At 42.1% G+C, this 19193-nt stretch overlaps 1 protein-coding gene across 2 annotated transcripts in view; it reads right to left on the bottom strand.

Annotated features, from left to right (window-relative positions):
• Positions 1-12074: 12074 nt before the first annotated feature.
• The window catches only part of LOC106581501 (glutamate receptor ionotropic, kainate 1), a 134671-nt gene continuing 127552 nt past the window's right edge, over positions 12075-19193 (bottom strand). For both annotated transcript variants that reach the window (XM_045704105.1, XM_045704106.1), the window contains 4 exons: positions 17746-17864; positions 17150-17367; positions 13890-14115; positions 12075-13584 (listed from right to left, as the gene is read on the bottom strand). In XM_045704105.1, coding sequence (XP_045560061.1) covers positions 13295-13584; positions 13890-14115; positions 17150-17367; positions 17746-17864 — 853 coding nt within the window. In that variant the 3' untranslated portion in view covers positions 12075-13294. The remainder of the gene's footprint in view (positions 13585-13889; positions 14116-17149; positions 17368-17745; positions 17865-19193) is intronic.

Here is a 19193-nt window from a genome sequence, read left to right as displayed (position 1 = left end):
TTGGCAAATCTGATCATAATTCTATCCTCCTGATTCCTGCTTACAAGCAAAAATTAAAGCAGCAAGCACCAGTGACTCGGTCTATAAAAAAGTGGTCAGATGAAGCAGATGCTAAGCTACAGGACTGCTCTGCTAGCACAGACTGGAATATGTTCCGGGATTCTTCCGATGGCATTGAGGAGTACACCACATCAGTCGCTGGCTTTCTCAATAAGTGCATCGAGGACGTCACCCCCACAGTGACTGTACGTACATACCCCAACCAGAAGCCATGGATTACAGGCAACATTCGCACTGAACTAAAGGGTAGAGCTGCTGCTTTCAAGGAGCGGGACTTTAACACGGAAGAAATCCCACTATGCCCTCCGACGAACCATCAAACATGCAAAGCGTCAATACAGGACTAAGATCGAATCTTACTACACCGGCTCCGATGCTCGTTGGATGGGCTTGCAAACTATTACTGACTACAAAGGGAAGCACAGCCGAGAGCTGCCCAGTGGCACGAGCTTACCAGATGAGCTAAATGACTTCTATGCTTGCTTCGAGGCAAGTAACACTGAAACATGTATGAGAGCATCAGCTGTTCCAGATGACTGTGTGATCACGCGCTCCTCAGCCGATGTGAGTAACACCTTCAAACAGGTCAACATTCACAAGGCTGCTTGGCCAGATGGATTACCAGGACGTGTACTCCGAGCATGCACTGACCAACTGGCAAGTGTCTTCACTGACATTTTCAACCTCTCCCTGTCTGAGTCTGTAATACCAACATGTTTCAAGCAGACCACCATAGTCCCTGTGCCCAAGAACGCTAAGGTTACCTGCCTAAACAACTACCGACTAGCAGTCACTTCTGTAGCTATGAAATGCTTTGAAAGGCTGGTCATGGCTCACATCAACACCATTATCCCAGGAACCCTAGACCCCCGCTATGCTGATCCTCAACACGGGGGCTCCTCATGGGTGCGTGCTCAGCCCCCTTCTGTACTCCCTGTTCACTCATGACTGCACAGCCAGTTATGACTCCAACACCATCATTAAGTTTGCTGATGACACAACAGTGGTAGGCCTGATCACCGACAACGATGAGACAGCCTATAGGGAGGAAGTCAGAGACCTGACCGTGTGGTGCCAGGACAACAACTTCTCCCTCAACATGATCAAGACACAGGAGATGATTGTGGACTACAGGAAAAGGAGGACCGCGCACTCCCCCCATTCTCATCGACGGGGCTGTAGTGGAGCAGGTTGAGAGCTTCAAGTTCCTTGGCATCCACATCACCAACAAACTAACATGGTCCAAACACACCAAGACAGTTGTGAAGAGGGCACAACAAAACCTATTCCCCCTCGGGAGACTGAAAATATTTGGCATGGGTCCTCAGATCCGCAAAAGGTTTTACAGCTGCACCATCGAGAGCATCCTGACGGGTTGCATCACTGCTTGGTATGGCAACTGCTCGAACTCCGACCGCAAGGCACTACAGAGGATAGTGCGTACGGCCCAGTACATCACTGGGACCAAGCTTCCTGCCATCCAGGACCTCTATACCAGGCGGTGTCAGGTGAAGGCCCTGAAAATTGTCAAGGACTCCAGCCACCCTAGTCGTAGACTTTATTCTCTGCTACCGCACAACAAGAGGTACCAGAGCGCCAAGTCAAGGTTCAATATGCTCCTAAATAGCTTCTAACCCCAAGCCATAAGACTCCTGAACAGCTAATCAAATGGCTACCCAGACTATTTGCATTGCCCCCCCCTTAATGTGTTTGAGCCAATTCGTTGTGTTGTGACAAGATAGGGGTGGTATACAGAAGATAGTCCTATTTGATAAAAGACCAAGTCCATATTATGGCAAGAACAGCTCAAATAAGCAAAGAGAAACGACAGTCAATCATTTCTGTAAGACATGAAGGTCAGTCAGTCCGGTCAATCAAAAGTTTCTTCCAAGTGCAGTCGCAAAAACCATCAAGCGCTATGATGAATCTGGCTCTCATGAGGAACGCCACAGGAAAGGAAGACCCAGAGTTACCTCTGCTGCAGAGGATAAGTTCATTAGAGTTTCCAGGCTAAGAAATTGGAACCCAAATAAATGCTTCACAGAGTTCAAGTAACAGACACATCTCAACATCAACTGTTCAGAGGAGACTGCGTAAATCAGGCCTTCATGGTCAAATTGCTGCAAAGAAACCACTACTAAAGGGCACCGATAAGAAGAAGAGACTTGCTCGGGCCAAGAAACACGAGCAATGGATATTAGACCAAGGGAAATCTGTCCTTTGGTCTGATGAGTCCAAATTTGAGTTTTTTGGTTCCAACCGCTGTGTCTTTGTGAGACGCGGAGTGGTGAACAGATGATCTCTGCATGTGTAGTTCCCACCGTGAAGCATGGAGGAGGAGCTGTGATGATGTGGGGGTGCTTTGCTGGTGACACTGTCTGTGATTTATTTAGAATTCAAGGCACACTTAACCAGCATGGCTACCACAGCATTCCGCAGCGATACACCATCTCATCTGGTTTGCGCTTCGTGGGACTATCCTTTGTTTTTCAACAGGACAATGACCCAACACAACTCCAGGCTGTGTAAGGGCTATTTGACCAATAAGGAGAGTGATGGAGTGCTGCATCAGATGACCTGGTCTCCACAATCCCCCGACCTCAACCCAATGGAGATGGTTTTGGAATAGTTGAACTGCAGAGTGAAGGAAAAGCAACCAACAAGTGTTCAGCATATGTGGGAATTCCTTCAAGACTGTTGGAAGAGCATTCCAGGTGAAGCTGGTTGAGAGAATGCCAAGAGTGTGCAAACCTGTCATCAAGGCAAAGTGTGGCTACTTTAAAGAATGTCAAATATAAAATATATTTTGATTTGGTTACTGCATGATTCCATATGTGTTATTTTATAGTTTTGATGTCTTCACTATTATTTTACAATGTAGAAAATAGTAAAAATAAAGAAAAACCCTTGAATGAGTAGGTGTGTCCAAACTTTTGACTGGTACTGTATGTCAAAGAATTCCGTCCATATATAGTGTCAATTGATGCTCATTCACCTAACTTAATGTATGAATCCTAAATCTGTGTGTAATAAAAAGCAGCAATGTTTCCTAACGTTCTACCCATTTATTTAACACTCTGACACCCTCAACACTCCTGTTCAGCAGATCACAATCAGAACTACATCAAAGGTGAGTCTCTCTCTCTCTGTCTCTGTCTCTGTCTCTGTCTCTCTCTCTCCCTCCCCTTCTCTCTCTCTCCCTCCCCTTCTCTCTCTCCCTCCCTCCCTCCCTTTCTCTCTCTCTCTCTCTCTCTCTCTCTCTCTCTCTCCCTCCCCTTCTCTCTCTTTCTCTCTCTCCCCTTCTCTCTCTTTCTCTCTCTCTCTCTCTCTGTCTCTCTCCCTTTATCTCTCTCGCTCTCTCTCTGTCTGTCTTGCTCCCTTTCTCTCACTCTCTTTCTCTCTCTCTCTCTCTCTGTCTCTGTCTCTCTCTCTCTGTCTTTCCCCCTTTCTCTCTCTGTCTCTCTGTCTCTGTCTCTCTCTCTCTCCTCTGTATCTCTCTCTCCCTCTCACACACTCTCCCTCACTCTGTCTTCCCCTCCCTCCATCCCCCCCCCCCTCTCTCTTTCTGTCGACAGAACTGATTAATGTGTGTATGAAACAGGTAGAACAACCCAATTTTGGTTCATTTACTAAACTTTGACTGTTTGAATGCAGTTTAACAAAAAGCACCAGCTAAGCAGTTTCTGTAATGACAGAGCAGGGGGCCGTTAAATTCACACTGTTAGGGCTGTGTTCCTCTGCAGTATTAAACCATTTTTTAAGTAAATTAAACTCCAATTGACAATGTAGACCAGAGGGATGTCTGTAAGCAAAGTGTTTATCAGCTCTTCCAATCTTTATATTTGAATCATAAGAAGCATAACTGTGAAGGGCAGACATATTGTCGTTTTACTACGACGGCAGAATTCTCAGAAAGTGAAGACATTTACATTCTAGTCATTTAGCAGACGCTCTTATCCAGAGCGACTTACAGTAGTGAATGCATACATTTCATACAATTTCATAGATATCATACTTTTTTTTTTTTTCTGTGCTGGCCCCCCGTGGGAATCGAACCCACAAGCCTGGTGTTGCAAACACCATGCTCTACCAACTGAGCTACAGGGAAGACAATAAAACAAGGGGGAATCAGACAGTCAGTCCCTATGCTGATGGTTGTTGGCTGATTGACTGGCATGTCATTGGTTTTACATCAGGTTGTCAGTAGGTTGTTATCAATAAAATGTCACAATAAGGTGCAGAGTGTTCGATTTGCCTGCTGTGGGACAAGGAGACACCCATCTCTGCTAAAACATTTATCAACTGCCTTCTGTTTTCAAGGGATTGTTAAATAAATGTTAATCGTCACCTCTTGAAAAACATTGTCAGAACTACAAATGTATTATTATTCCAGCTATTATCAGAGTTATACAGCTAGTAACTGTTTAGCTAGTAACTGTTTAGCTCTATTATCAGAGTTATACAGGAAGTAACTGTTTAGCTAGTAACTGTTTAGTTCTATTATCAGAGTTATACAGCTAGTAACTGTTTAGCTCTATCATCAGAGATATGCAGCTAGTAACTGTTTAGCTCTATCATCAGAGTTATACAGCTAGTAACTGTTTAGCTGGTAACTGTTTAGCTCTATTATCAGAGATATACAGGAAGTAACTGTTTAGCTAGTAACTGTTTAGCTCTATCATCAGAGATATACAGCTAGTAACTGTTTAGCTAGTAACTGTTTAGCTCTATCATCAGAGTTATACAGCTAGAAACTGTTTAGCTCTATCATCAGAGTTATACAGCTAGTAACTGTTTAGCTAGTAACTGTTTAGCTCTATCATCAGAGTTATACAGCTAGTAACTGTTTAGCTAGTAACTGTTTAGCTCTATCATCAGAGTTATGCAGCTTGTAACTGTTTAGCTCTATCCTCAGAGTTATACAGCTAGTAACTGTTTAGTTCTATCCCCAGAGTTATACAGGAAGTAACTGCATGCTTTTCATGATCAGTAAACATCAATTGATCATGTGATCTCAAATGCGTGAGGGTAGCCACTCGATATTGCTCAATATTGGCCACCATTAATTGGATATTTGAGTGTCATATAATGAAAGTAAACTAACTACTGTACAAGTGACAAGTAGGGTGCTTTAGGTTGATTTCCCATCCTTTGTGGGATCTGCCCGTCAATCAGCAAAAGGGTGCATTTGTCGACGTACTGTTAACTGATAATGTTAATTTTGCAAGCTACCGGTACAAACTGTACAGTTGACTAAACATAGTGTTAAGTAGACCTAATGTACTTTTTTCTCTAATCCGACATAGGCCTACCTAGCGAAGTTAGCTAGCATTGTTTTTAACGGTGTTTAATCACGATTGCTGCTGACAGACGTGATATGCGACATTGATTGATGGACTACATCAAATTGGCTAGCTAACTAATAACATGTAACGTTAATATGGCTAGCTAACTAATAACATGTCACGTTAATATGGCTAGCTAACTAATAATATGTCACGTTAATATGGCTAGCTAACTAATAACATGTCACGTTAATATGGCTAGCTAACTAATAACATGTCACGTTAATATGGCTAGCTAACTAATAATATGTCACGTTAATATGGCTAGCTAACTAATAACATGTCACGTTAATATGGCTAGCTAACTAATAACATGTCACGTTAATATGGCTAGCTAACTAATAACATGTCACGTTAATATGGCTGGCTAACTAATAACATGTCACGTTAATATGGCTAGCTAACTAATAACATGTCACGTTAATATGGCTAGCTAACTAATAACATGTCACGTTAATATGGCTAGCTAACTAATAACATGTCACGTTAATATGGCTAGCTAACTAATAACATGTCACGTTAATACGACTAGTTATCTCTGACGAAGCAAGCTAAATGACACGTTGTTTGCTTAGCTAGCTAGCTAACTACTGTGCCTTCAGAAAGTATTCATACCCCTTGAAATATTAAACATTTTGCTGTTACAACCTGAATTCAATATGGATTAAATTAACTTTTTTTTCTCCCATCTACACATAATACCCAATAATGATAGTGAAAACATATTTGTAGAAATGTTTTGCACATTTATTGAAAATGAAATACAGAAATATCTAATTTACATAAGTAAATTTGCTATGACACTGAATTTAACTTGAAATTGAAATGTACTTTGATCAGCCTTGAGATATCACTACAACTCAATTCAATTATTTGGACATGATTAAGAAATAAAAATCTGTCTATTTAAATCTTTAACTTTAGCTTTAAAGCTTTAGCTTTAAGCACCAGCTGTCAGAGCAGCTCACAGATCACTTCACCTGTACATAGCCCATCTATAAATAGCCACCCAACTACCTCTTCCCCTACTGTATTTATTTATTTATTTATTTTGCTCCTTTGCACCCCAGTATTTCTACTTTGCACATTCATCTACTGCAAATCTACCATTCCAGTGTTTTACTTGCTATATTGTATTTACTTCGCCACCATGGCCTATTTATTGCCTTTACCTCCCTTATCTCACCTCATTTGCTCACATTGTATATAGACTTATGTTTCTACTGTATTATTGACTGTATGTTTGTTTTACTCCGTGTGTAACTCTGTGTTGTTGTATGTGTCGAACTGCTTTGCTTTATCTTGGCCAGGTCGCAATTGTAAATGAGAACTTGTTCTCAACTTGCCTACCTGGTTAAATAAAGGTGAAATAAAATAAAAATTAAAAGAAAACAAAAGGTCCGACAGTTGACAGTCAGAGCGATATATTTCTGAATTTCATTTTCAATAAATTTGGCAAACAATTTCTAAAAACTATTTTTTCACTTTGTCATTATATGGTGTTGTGTGTAGATGGGTGAGGGGGAAAAAATAAATATATTTAATAAATGTTTTATTCAGGCTGTAACACACAAAAAAAGTGGAATAAGTCAAGTGGGTATGAATACTTTCTGAAGGCACTGTACATGCCAAATGTATAGGCTACCGTCACGTATCTGATGTTTACTGATTATAGAAAGTATGCAGTCACTTGCTGTATATCTCTGAGGGAACTAAATGTGGAATAATCGGAAATGTGTAGTTCTGACTATGCTCTTCAAGACGTGATGATATTAAAACAAAATAGTTTTAAAACGTATTTAACAATCCTTTGAAAACAAAACGTAGTTGTCCATAGTTTTAGCGGAGCTGCAGGTCTACTTGTCCTTCGGCAACCAAACTGATCACTCTGCACCGTATTGTAACGTTTTATTGATAACGTCCAATAAGGTAAGAGTGACCTTCAAGTAGAGGGCACATACAGAACAACTGTACACGTAACTGTGTCCATATTAAGACAGTCTCCGTCCTGCAGCGACGAAGACTATCCTAATATATAATTTATTATTTTGGGTCAAAGCAGAAGTAACAAAGTCCATTTCACGAGCTTACTTACTGACCAGTTAGGTTTGGTCCCATTCTCAGTTCTTATACAGTACACTAAAGATAACTGACAGTTTAAAAATAAACCATTAGAGCTGATGGACTTAGCAGTAGAAATAATTGTATAGAAGGAACAAAACAAGCAAAACAATTCTCCAAAAGGTCTACATGTCAAACCATAAAGCCCAATTAGAACTGGTTAGAAAATAACTTGTTCTATGTTATGCCTTCTTGTTGTTCCAGAACAATCTCTACACCTATCACCACATAATCACTCCTTCCTTGCAGATTTAGATAAAGCTATGGGTTTGCATCCCTAATGGGACCCTATTCCCTACATAGTGCACTACTTTGGGATGCAGCTAAGGCATGCTGTGTGGAGAAATGGTGTTGATGCTTTACCGTTGCTCCAGAACATAGCAGATTATTCAAACCTAAGACCTGAAAAAAAGCAGGCTTATTTAAGGAGAGAGAGAGACAGAGAGACAGAGAGAGAGAGACGGAGAGAGAGAGAGCGAGAGAGAGAGAAGGGGAGATGAGAGATAGAGAGAGAGAGAGAGCCGGAGAGGGAGAAAGAGGCCTCGGAGGGCATAGGCCCACCCATCTGGGAGCTGGCCCAGCCAATTAGAATTAGTTTTTCTCCACAAAAGGACTTTATTAAAGTTTCATCAGCTGTCCGGTTGGCTGGTCTCAGATGATCCCGCAGGTGAAGAAGCCAGAAGTGGAGGTCCTGGGCTGGTGTGGTTACACTTGGTCTGCGGTTGTGAGGCAGGTTGGACGTACTGTCAAATTCTCTAAAAGGACGTTGGAGGCAGTTTATGGTAGAGAAATTAACATTAAATTATCCGGCAACAGCTGTGGTGGACCTTCCTGCAGTCAGCATAGCAATTGCACAATCCCTCAAAAGTTGAGACATCTGTGGCATTGTGTTGTGAAATAAAAAACGGAACATTTTAGAGTGGCCTTTTATTGTCCCCAGCACAAGGTACACCTGTGTAATGATCATGCCGTTTAATCAGATTCTTGATATGCCACACCTGTCAGGTGGATGGATTATCTTGACAAAGGAGAATGCTCACTAACAGGGATGTAAACAAATTTGTGCAGGACATTTTAGAGAAATACGTTTTTCTATATCAGCTCATGAATCATGGGACCAACACTTTACATGTTGCGTTTATATTTTTGTTCAGTGTTGTCCCTCTGATCCCGTTAGTGTGTGGATGAGATGGTAATGTCAGGGAGAAGAACACTTCTCCTGCACAGGCCCTTTGTTACTGGAACTCTATTCATGAAGTCTTGGAAGGAGAGAGGATTGGGGGAGGGAGAGAGAGAGACGGGCAGAGAGAGATGGAGAGAGAGAGAGGAGAGAGGAGAGAGAGAGAGGAGAGAGAGAGAGAGAGAGGAAAGAGAGAGACAGAGAAAGAGAGATTAAAGTAAAATGCATGTTTTACATGTTTTTTATTTAGAAAAATCATATTCAGCTTTGAGAACAGCAGTCTACTCTGTCAGTCAGAGGTCTCCCGTGGAAGGAAGAAAGCTGCAGGTAATGGCTGCGTTCCAGGCCCGACTACGTTACAGTCGCGCTGCACACAGCAACCAATGGTTGACTGCCACATCATCGTCTGCACAGTTGGGCCTCAGATTTATTTATCATATAATGTAGTTTGCTGATATGTTAAACACCTATCCAGGCCCTGTGAGATTTAGCAGGCAACTGCAACATAGTCAGCCTGGAACGAGCTCGGTAGATGCTAGGTCTATGTCCCAGTCTCCTTCCTGATTAGTCTTTTACAGTGGCACTGCATCAGGCTGGGTAGTCCTTCTCTTCCATTGGCTCTCTGCTGTGTCTTCTTTATCATTCTGTGACAGTTCAGTGAGATGTCCATCTCCTCCATAACTTCAGTGAGAGGAGTACAGAAAGAACACAAGGTCATTGGTGACATATCCTATAGATACACTACATATACAGTTGAAGTCGGAAGTTTACGTACACCTTAGCCAAATACATTTAAACTCAGTTTTAATGCGAAAACGCGTTCTCTGGAGTGATAAATCACACTTCACATTGGCAGTCCAATGATGAATCTGGACTTGTTGGATTCACCTGCCCCAATGCATAGTGCCAACTGTAAAGATTGGTGGAGAAGGAATAATGGTCTGGGGCTGTTTTTCATGGTTTGGGCTAGGCCCCTTAGTTCCAGTGAAGGGAAATCTTAACCCTACAGCATGCAATGACATTCTAGACGATTCTGTGCTCCCAACGTTGGGCCAACAGTTTGGGGAAGACTCTTTCCTGTTTCAGCATGACAATTCCCCCATGCACAAAGCAAGGTCCATACAGAAATGGTTTGTCAAGATTGGTGTGGAAGAACTTGACTGGCCTGCACAGAGCCCTGAACTCAACCCCATCGAACACCTTTGGGATGAATTGGAACACCGATTGCAAGCCAGGCCTAATCGCCCAACATCAGTGCCCGAGCTCTTGTGGCTGAATGGAAGCAAATCCTTGCAGCAATGTTCCAACGTCTAGTGGAAAGCCTTCCCAGAAGAGTGGAGGCTGTTATAGCAGCAAAGGGGGGGACCAACTCCATATTAATGCCCATGATTTTGGAATTCGATGAGCATGTGTCCACATACTTTTGGTCATGTAGTGTACATAACAGCTGTTTAAAGAAAATATATGATTTGGTCAAAATAAAGATCTTACTTTGGTACTGGATGTTCCTTTGGATAGAATGGATGTTCCTTTGGATAGAATGGATGTTCCTTTGGATAGAATGGATGTTCCTTTGGATTGAATGGATGTTCCTTTGGATTGAATGGATGTTCCTTTGGATAGAATGGATGTTCCTTTGGATTGAATGGATGTTCCTTTGGATAGAATGGATGTTCCTTTGGATTGAATGGATGTTCCTTTGAATAGAATGGATGTTCCTTTGGATTGAATGGATGTTCCTTTGGATAGAATGGATGTTCCTTTGGATAGAATGGATGTTCCTTTGGATTGAATGGATGTTCCTTTGGATAGAATGGATGTTCCTTTGGATAGAATGGATGTTCCTTTGGATAGAATGGATGTTCCTTTGAATAGAATGATCAAGGTCTTGTCATTGCGTTGTTCCAGTGGAACAGAGTAAAACTTCCATGTGTTTTTGGTATCTTATACCAAGTGTATTTTCATAGATGGTGATTTAGTAGTTGATAGTATCTAATATTACACAGTAGATTGATTCAGCTCCAGATCTGTTATTGATTTGCATGTTATAATTTCAGCTGCTCCTTGTGAAGTCAAGGAATGTCCCGTTGATAGGCTTTGTCCTCAGGCTTTAGTTTCAATGCTATGTAAATCTAGACACACACACAGGCCTGATGTTTTTGGTGAGTGAGAGAGCCAAGAGAAAACTCATATTCTCCGTTCTGTGTGATGTGACAGTCGGTCCCAGTGACTGAGCAGCTTATAAGTGAATCCCAAATTACACCCTTATTCCCTATATAGTGTACTACTTTTGAACAGGATGTAGTGCACTATGTAGGAAATAGGGTACCATTTGGGACGAAGCTTAAGAGCGGGTGCCTGAGATAGTCCCATTAATCCACTCAATAATTATAACATTATTTACTGAGCTTACTCTCACACAGGTTGGTTAGGAGACGACGTGCTGCCACTGAATAAAGCCTGAAGTATTTGAGGATAAATCTGTAGTTTTTTCCAGCCTTACTGAGGCTTAGAGGAGTATCCGGAATGGAAGAGGACAGTTGACTGCATGAATGATCTGCACACCTGCGTCTCGATAATTAACCATTGGTAGATCAACCATCTAGAAAATGTCATTTGGGTTTAACAAATGAAGGTGTCTTATAACGAGGAACCTGCCATGGTTCTGTCACCTTATAAATTCAAGGTAAAGCTGTCGTAACAATGAGATAGCATTATTTAAGTTACAGATGTCTGCTTATACGATTCGATACCCACTACCTACATGGTCCTGTATATTATAACAGTTGTGAGGTTGTCATAAGCTGTCATAAGCTGTCAACTCTCTTTTGGCGTCAACCCTCGCTTCCTATCCATGTGATCTAAAAAAGGCAAAACTGATCCTAGCAACTCCTAGTCTGAGGCACTTAATGAATTGGGGCGGCAGGTAGCCTAGTGGTTAGAGCCAGTGGGCCAGTAACCGAAAGGTTGCTAGATCGAATCCCAGGAGCTGACAAGGTAAACATCTGTCTTTCTGCCCCTGAACAAGGCAGTAACCCCGCTGTTCGCCCGGTAGGCCGTCATTGAAAATAAGAATTTGTTTTTAACCGACTTGCCTAGTTAAATAAAAGGTCAAATAAATAAAAAAATCCCAGAAACAACAAGAGCTCTGATATGACTTCAGATCCTCTGGTGGAGATTTCCCCCCTTTTACTCTATAGTCTAAACCCAATGGATACACAAACTGGGTCGGAACCAAAAAAGAGGTGTGCGTGTGATGATCTGCTTTCTATCCATGACTGAAAAAGACAAGGCCTTGCATGGAGACGAACAGAAAGGATCCAAACAGAACCAACGGAATCAGAAATAAATAAGACAAAGAAAGGAAGTCATGTTCTCCACATAACTTTAGTCGTTCATAAAACAAAACCAACTTGACAAAACTTTTACATGCATTTTCATGAACGTCAAATGATACAAAAAGCAAAGAATAAAATATACACAATGAAAGCAACTCGATGAATAAAGTCTCAAGGGGCATCTCATCCATAAATGATTCGGGGGAAAAAAAACTCACATGTGCATACAATCATTCAGATATTTTCATATATATGAATACAAGCAAAGGTGGTCAGAAGAAGCAATACTGTTATGCTGTACAAATACCTGGATGTAAATTTGCAAACATTTGCAAGCAAAACATGATATCCTCATACCTAATCATTAGTTAAATGTAATCAATAAGTTATAGATCAGTAAATGTAATTAACAAGTTATAGATCAGTAATGGTGTGCATATTAACCTCCAGTGAAACCTTATATCTTCATCACTTACCTACAGTATCATGTCATGACAAAAAAAGAATACATTTTCACACAAAAACAGCAAGGCCAAGACAGTCAAGTGGTGTGCTTCCCTAAAACCCAACCGACTCTCGTTATAAATAAGATATTGTGCCAATAAAGGAATAAAATGTTCATTTTTTTAAAATCTAAATCAAAAGTACGTCAAACACTAGACCTAGTCTACAATAAAGTAATTTGTGTGTGATCGTTGCACTGCAGTTCCACACATTCAAACTGTTGGCCTGATGAAACAAGTTGTCCTGATTAAAAAAAAAAAACATTCATAAAAGCAACTAACTTTGTGTGTTTAAGGTCCATAGCAACTGACTGTGTGTACGGCCCATAGCAACTGACTGTGTGTACGGCCCATAGCAACCGACTGTGTGTACGGCCCATAGCAACCGACTGTGTGTACAGCCCATAGCAACCGACTGTGTGTACGGTCCAATACAGTCTGAATGTGTGCACTGTAATGTATAAAGTCCACAGCAACTGATTGACTGACTGTGTCTATATAAGGTCAGTAACAACGGTATAACTCTGTGTGCTGTATAATGTCCATAGCAACTGACTGGCTGTGTGTACTGTATAATGTCCATAGCAACTGACTGGCTGTGTGTACTGTATAATGTCCATAGCAACTGACTGGCTGTGTGTACTGTATAATGTCCATAGCAACTGAATGACTGTGTGTATAAGGTCCACAGCAACCTACTGTATGTAGAATGTCCATAATAACAGTCTTAGAGCACCTTTTCTTCTGTTAGTACTTGTGATGCCACTCACACTGCCCTACACTCACCTCCTCTATGTCCAAGTTTTTCCTGGATTTGTAAATGAACTCTCCGATAGCTACAAACACAGAGAGAACCAGTCCGGCTGCTAGCACTATGAAAATACCGCCGATGTTCTCCACTCCCAAGGCGCTGGCCTCCTTACTGTCCTCCTCAGGACAACCGTTCCCTCTCCACCACTTCTCCTTCATCATGTGGAGCTTCCCTTCTTCCTGGAGCTGCAGGATGGCGATGGTCACCTTGTCTCTGTAGGGGGAGCCTGGGGGAGAGAGGAATGAGATCTGAGTATCAGAGCAGCTTATGAGGCCATTAGGTAAAAATAAATAGGTCACAAATGAGCTACATTGCCCAACAAATGAGCTACATAGCACATCATCAGCATAAAGTGAAGAATTTTGTGCATGTCTGGTGACTGATGGGCAGCATGAGCGAGTGGTTCTCGGTAGAAAAACAGCAAAGGGGAGAGAGGGCAGCCTTGACGTGTTCCTCTAGCATGTCAGCATTCAGAAGTGATAGGGGACGGTAATTAACACAAAGTGTTTTTCCTGCGTCCGTGATTCTTACCTATGGGAGTGCCTACGCCATAGCCCTTGGAGTCTATGAGGCCTCCGATCTGTGTGAGGTTACAGTTCCTCTGACTGATGTACTCTATGCTGGTGGATTCCATGAGGAGAGCGTAGTCTGTGGTCATGACTCTCTGGATCCCCTCCCTGTTGTTCTTCACCAGAGCTGTGTTCTTCCTGCTGCTCATAAACGCCCACATCTTCTCATAGGTGGAGATCTTGGATTTCTAATGGACAACAACACATTGTTTCCTTTTAAACAACAATAATAATAGCACAACTTGCCTAGTTAAATAAAGGTTAAAATAATAATAATAATAATAATAATAATAGTGTAACCGATGTAAAATGGCTAGTTAGTTAGCGGTGGTACGCGCTAATAGCGTTTCAATCAGTGACGTCACTCGCTCTGAGACTTGAAGTAGGGTTTCCCCTTGCGTTGCAAGGGCCGTGGCTTTTGTGGCGCGATGGGTAACGATGCTTCGTGGGTGTCAGTTGTTGATGTGTGCAAGGATCCCTGGTTCGAGCCCAGGTTGGGATGGAACCTACACTGTTACAATAGCACATTTTATTGGTGGAGACTACATTTCTGAGGAAAAGCAAAGAAGGGAGAATTTGATGCCAAAATCGCCAATTCAATGCAGATTCACAGGAAACCTGAACAGACTTTTACAACCATTTCAGATGTGTGGCTATAAAGTGCATTACCTCATATTGCTGGATCTGTTGATATTGTACACAGTGTTGATATTAGAGGTCAGCATTAGACAACACTAACATATTGGACAGAAATATATTGTTTCACACAGTTATGGAGACTTTTGTCCAGTTGAGAAAATCAAAAAGGTTTAATATAAAGAGCATGACCCCACATTACTCGATTCTGTCACGTCCTGACCAGTAAAAGGGGTTATTTGTTATTGTAGTTTGGTCAGGGCGTGGCAGGGGGTGTTTGTTTTACGTGGTTCGTGGTTTGTTGGGCTATGGTATTATGTAAGAGGGGTGTTTGTTTAGAGTGTTCCGGGGTTTTTGGTCTATGTTTTAGGTTAGTGTTTTTCTATGTTCAGTCTAGTTTTCTACTTCTATGTTTAGGGTTTGTTGATTGACCTTCAATTGGAAGCAGCTGTTCCTCGTTGCCTCTGATTGAAGGTCCTATGTATAGGGGGTGTTTTTGTAATGGGATTTGTGGGTAGTTGTTTCCTGTTTAGTGTCTGTGCACCTGACAGGACTGTTTAGAGGTGGTCGTTGTTTTGTATACGTGATTTGGTTTTTGGTTTTTTCCTTCTTTTGATTTAATAAAGAAGATGAGTATACACGTTCCCGCTGCACCTTGGTCCAATCCTTACGACGCCCGTTACAGATTCATTGATATTACTACACAATGATGATATTACAGGTCAGTATTAAAATTTGGCATATTGGACAGAGATGTGTTGTTTTAGACTGGTGGAATATTAAATAAACCTGATTACAGAGTTACGCTGCTATGGACAGGCCTGTCCATTTGTTTATGAGAAAATCCCTTCTCTGATATCAAAGTATCTATATAAAGTGCATTACCCCACATTGCTTGATTTGTTATTGTACAAAGTGTTCACATGAAAAACATATTAGACAGAGACAATTTGTTTCACGCTTGTATGGAAATACCTGTTCAGTTGCTTATAGTGAAGCCTAAATCCCTGCCTGTGTTTCCCTTCCTCCAATCATCTGGGTAAGCATGACAGCTGTTTTTAAATCTTTCTCTGTTGACTAATCTGCTCTACGTATCCAGAGGTCCTACAGTAAGCTAGCTAGGAGATATAGGGTCCTACAGTAAGCTGGCTAGGAGATATAGGGGAAGTCATCACCCAGAGATCCTACAGTAAGCTAGCTAGGAGATATAGGGTCCTACACTAAGCTAGCTAGGAGATATAGGGTCCTACACTAAGCTAGCTAGGCGATATAGGGTCCTACAGTAAGCTGGCTAGGAGATATAGGGTCCTACACTAAGCTAGCTAGGCGATATAGGGTCCTACAGTAAGCTGGCTAGGAGATATAGGGTCCTACACTAAGCTAGCTAGGAGATATAGGGTCCTACAGTAAGCTGGCTAGGAGATATAGGGTCCTACAGTAAGCTAGCTAGGCGATATAGGGTCCTACAGTAAGCTAGCTAGGAGATATAGGGTCCTACAGTAAGCTGGCTAGGAGATATAGGGTCCTACACTAAGCTAGCTAGGAGATATAGGGTCCTACACTAAGCTAGCTAGGAGATATAGGGTCCTACAGTAAGCTAGCTATTCCCTATGTTTTTTTATTTATATTTATTTAACCTTTTATTTAACTAGTCAGTTAAGAACAAATTCTTATTTACAATGGCGGCCTCCCAAAAGGCAAAAGGCCTCCTGCGGGACGTGGGCTGGGATTAAAAATAAACGAAATAAAAATATAGGCTAAAACACACATCACGACAAGAGAGACAACACAACACTACATAAAGAGAGACCTAAGACAACAACACAGCATGGCAGCAACACAACATGACAACAACATGGCAGCAACACAACACGTAGTGCACTACGTATAGGGCTCATAGGGCTCTGGTCAAAAGTAGTGCACTATAAAGGGAAGAAATTAGGGAAGAAACCTCACTTTCTCTCTCCCTCCCGCTCCCTCTTTTCTGATGAAATTATATATATATATTTTTTTTAAAACATCCATTCTCACGTTTCAGCCTTGCAGAGAGACGGGCGACAGACATGTAAAGTATTACAGTGTTATGTTAAGACTCATGATTCAAAACAATCTCCTGTCAAAGGCATCAAGGACAAACAACTGTGAGATGATAGGTGGATGGTGGTCTCTCTTTACAATATGATATATCTCTCACTGTACTGTAGTAGTATATCACATACGTTAGCCTTCTCAGGTCTGTTTGAAGAAGACCAGTAGCCAGGAGATGAGCTCAGAGAGAGAGAGAGATATTGAAGTTGTTAGAGAGCGTCCGTCCGTCTGTCCGTCTGTCCATGCCTGTGTGTGTGTGTCCGTGTGTGTGTGTGTCCGCGTGTGTGTCCGCGTGTGTGTGTGTGTCCGCATGTGTGTATGTGTGTGTCCGCGCGTGTGTGTGTGTGTGTGTCTGCGTGTGTGTCCGCGCTTGTGTGTGTGTCCTCGCGCACGCGTGTGTGTGTGTCCGCGCGTGTGTGTGTGTGTCCGCGCGTGTGTGTGTGTGTCCGCGCGTGTGTGTGTGTGTGTCCGCGTGCGTGTGTGTGTCTGCGCGTGTACCTTGAAGAAGGTCATGGTTGATCCGTCTCTCACAGCTCCATACTCTATCTTAGTCTGCTTGGCCAGGTCGTCAGCCGAGTCGATGGGAGAGTCCATCCTCTCCACGGTGAGGAAGGCAGCCAGGTTGGCCGTGTAAGAGGAGATGATGATGAGGGTGAAGAACCACCAGATGCCTCCTACTATCCTCGTAGACAGGGCTTTAGGCATCAGCTCAGAGCCTGTTGTATGAAAACCAACAACACAGACAGGTTAGAGGAGTCCATTCCTATTTATAGAGTCTCATGAGACGAAAACTATTTGTCTGAAAGCCAAAAAAATCTGTGCCCTCTCGGATAATAATAATAATAATAATAATGAGTTCATATGGTTCTTTTTGCTTTGCCAGGCTTGTAACATTAACCAAAAAACCTTTAACAATTTGTCTGATACCAGTTATCTAAGAAAATGTCGACTTAAATTGCTCTCGCTCATTTTCCCCACCCATATGAACAATCTTGGCTTTTCATTCTTTGCAGTACAGAAGGAGGGAGACAGTGGTATGAGAGTAGTGTGAGGGCACATTCATGAATCCTTAGTCTTGTTCCTGACGGCTGTACCTTGCTGCATCAGAGCTCCCACCCCAAACCAGACAGAGTTGATGAGAGTGAAGTTGTTCTCCACCACATCAGAGTCAGGGTTACAGGGGTGAGGGTTGTACCACTCATAGGGGGTAAACCTACACACAGGAAAAAAAAGGCCAGTTAAACAATAACAATGGATGCGTCCAAAATGGCACCCTATTTTCTATAGTGCACTACTTTCGACCATAGACCCTGGTAAAAAAAAAAAAAAAGTAGTGCCCTGCATATGGAATAGGGTGCGATTTGGGACGCACACAATGAAAGCATATTGTATTTAAGTTCAGCTTCACCGCTACCAGCTCGTTTTTGTTGTATTGTGTCGCCACCCTAAAATCTAGATCCCAATGATTGTGAGTCGCTTTGGATAAGAGTGTCTGCTAAATGACTAAAATGTAAATGCAATGAATGTACAAAATAAGCCACATTCTGTTTTGGCACCCATTTGCTGTTTGAACCTCCAACAACATTTTGTTGTAAAGTGGTGTTGGTTCCCTCTACATTCTGTTGTAAAGTGGTGTTAGTCCTCTCTACATTCTGTTGTAAAGTGGTGTTAGTCCCCTCTACATTCTGTTGTAAAGTGGTGTTGGTTCCCTCTACATTCTGTTGTAAAGTGGTGTTAGTCCTCTCTACATTCTGTTGTAAAGTGGTGTTAGTCCCCTCTACATTCTGTTGTAAAGTGGTGTTAGTCCCCTCTACATTCTGTTGGTAAGTGGTGTTGGTTCCCTCTACATTCTGTTGTAAAGTGGTGTTGGTTCCCTCTACATGTCACGTCCTGACCAGTAATAGGGGTTATTTGTTATTGTAGTTTGGTCAGGACGTGGCAGAGGGTATTTGTTTTATGTGGTTCGGGGTGGTGGTTTGTTTAGTAGGGTATTTGATTTATGTATTCCGGAGGGTTTTGGGCACTGTACTATGTTAGTGTATTTCTATGTTCTGTCTAGTCTTTTGTATTTCTATGTTTTGTTAATTGGGGTTGGACTCTCAATTGGAGGCAGGTGTTTTCTAGTTGCCTCTGAGAGTCCTATATATAGGTATGTGGTTGTTGAGTACTTTGTGGGAGATTGTTCTGTGTATAGCTTTGTGCCTGACCAGCCTGTGAATAGTCGTTGTGTTTTCTTTGTGTACGTGTTTGTTTTGGTTCTCCTTCTTGTCCGTTTATAATAAAGAAGATGAGTGCACATTTCCACGCTGCATTTTGGTCTAAATCCGACGACAACCGTTACAGAATCTCCCACCAAACAAGAACCAAGCAGCGGGGTAAGGAGCATCGGAACACTAATATGGACTATCGGGAGTTTTGGACCTGGGAGGAGATCAGAGCCGGAGTGGGCCCATGGAAGAAGGCAAAAGAGGACCAGGACTATTACAGTGGAACGCCGATAGCGTTCAAACCGGAGAGGCAGCCCCAATTAAAAAAAAATTGG

This window comes from Salmo salar, chromosome ssa20, assembly GCF_905237065.1.
Source record: "Salmo salar chromosome ssa20, Ssal_v3.1, whole genome shotgun sequence".
In the NCBI taxonomy this organism is placed as follows: domain Eukaryota; kingdom Metazoa; phylum Chordata; class Actinopteri; order Salmoniformes; family Salmonidae; genus Salmo; species Salmo salar.
The sequence above is the reverse complement of the archived record's forward strand: the minus strand, read 5'-3'. Positions and strand labels throughout refer to the sequence as shown.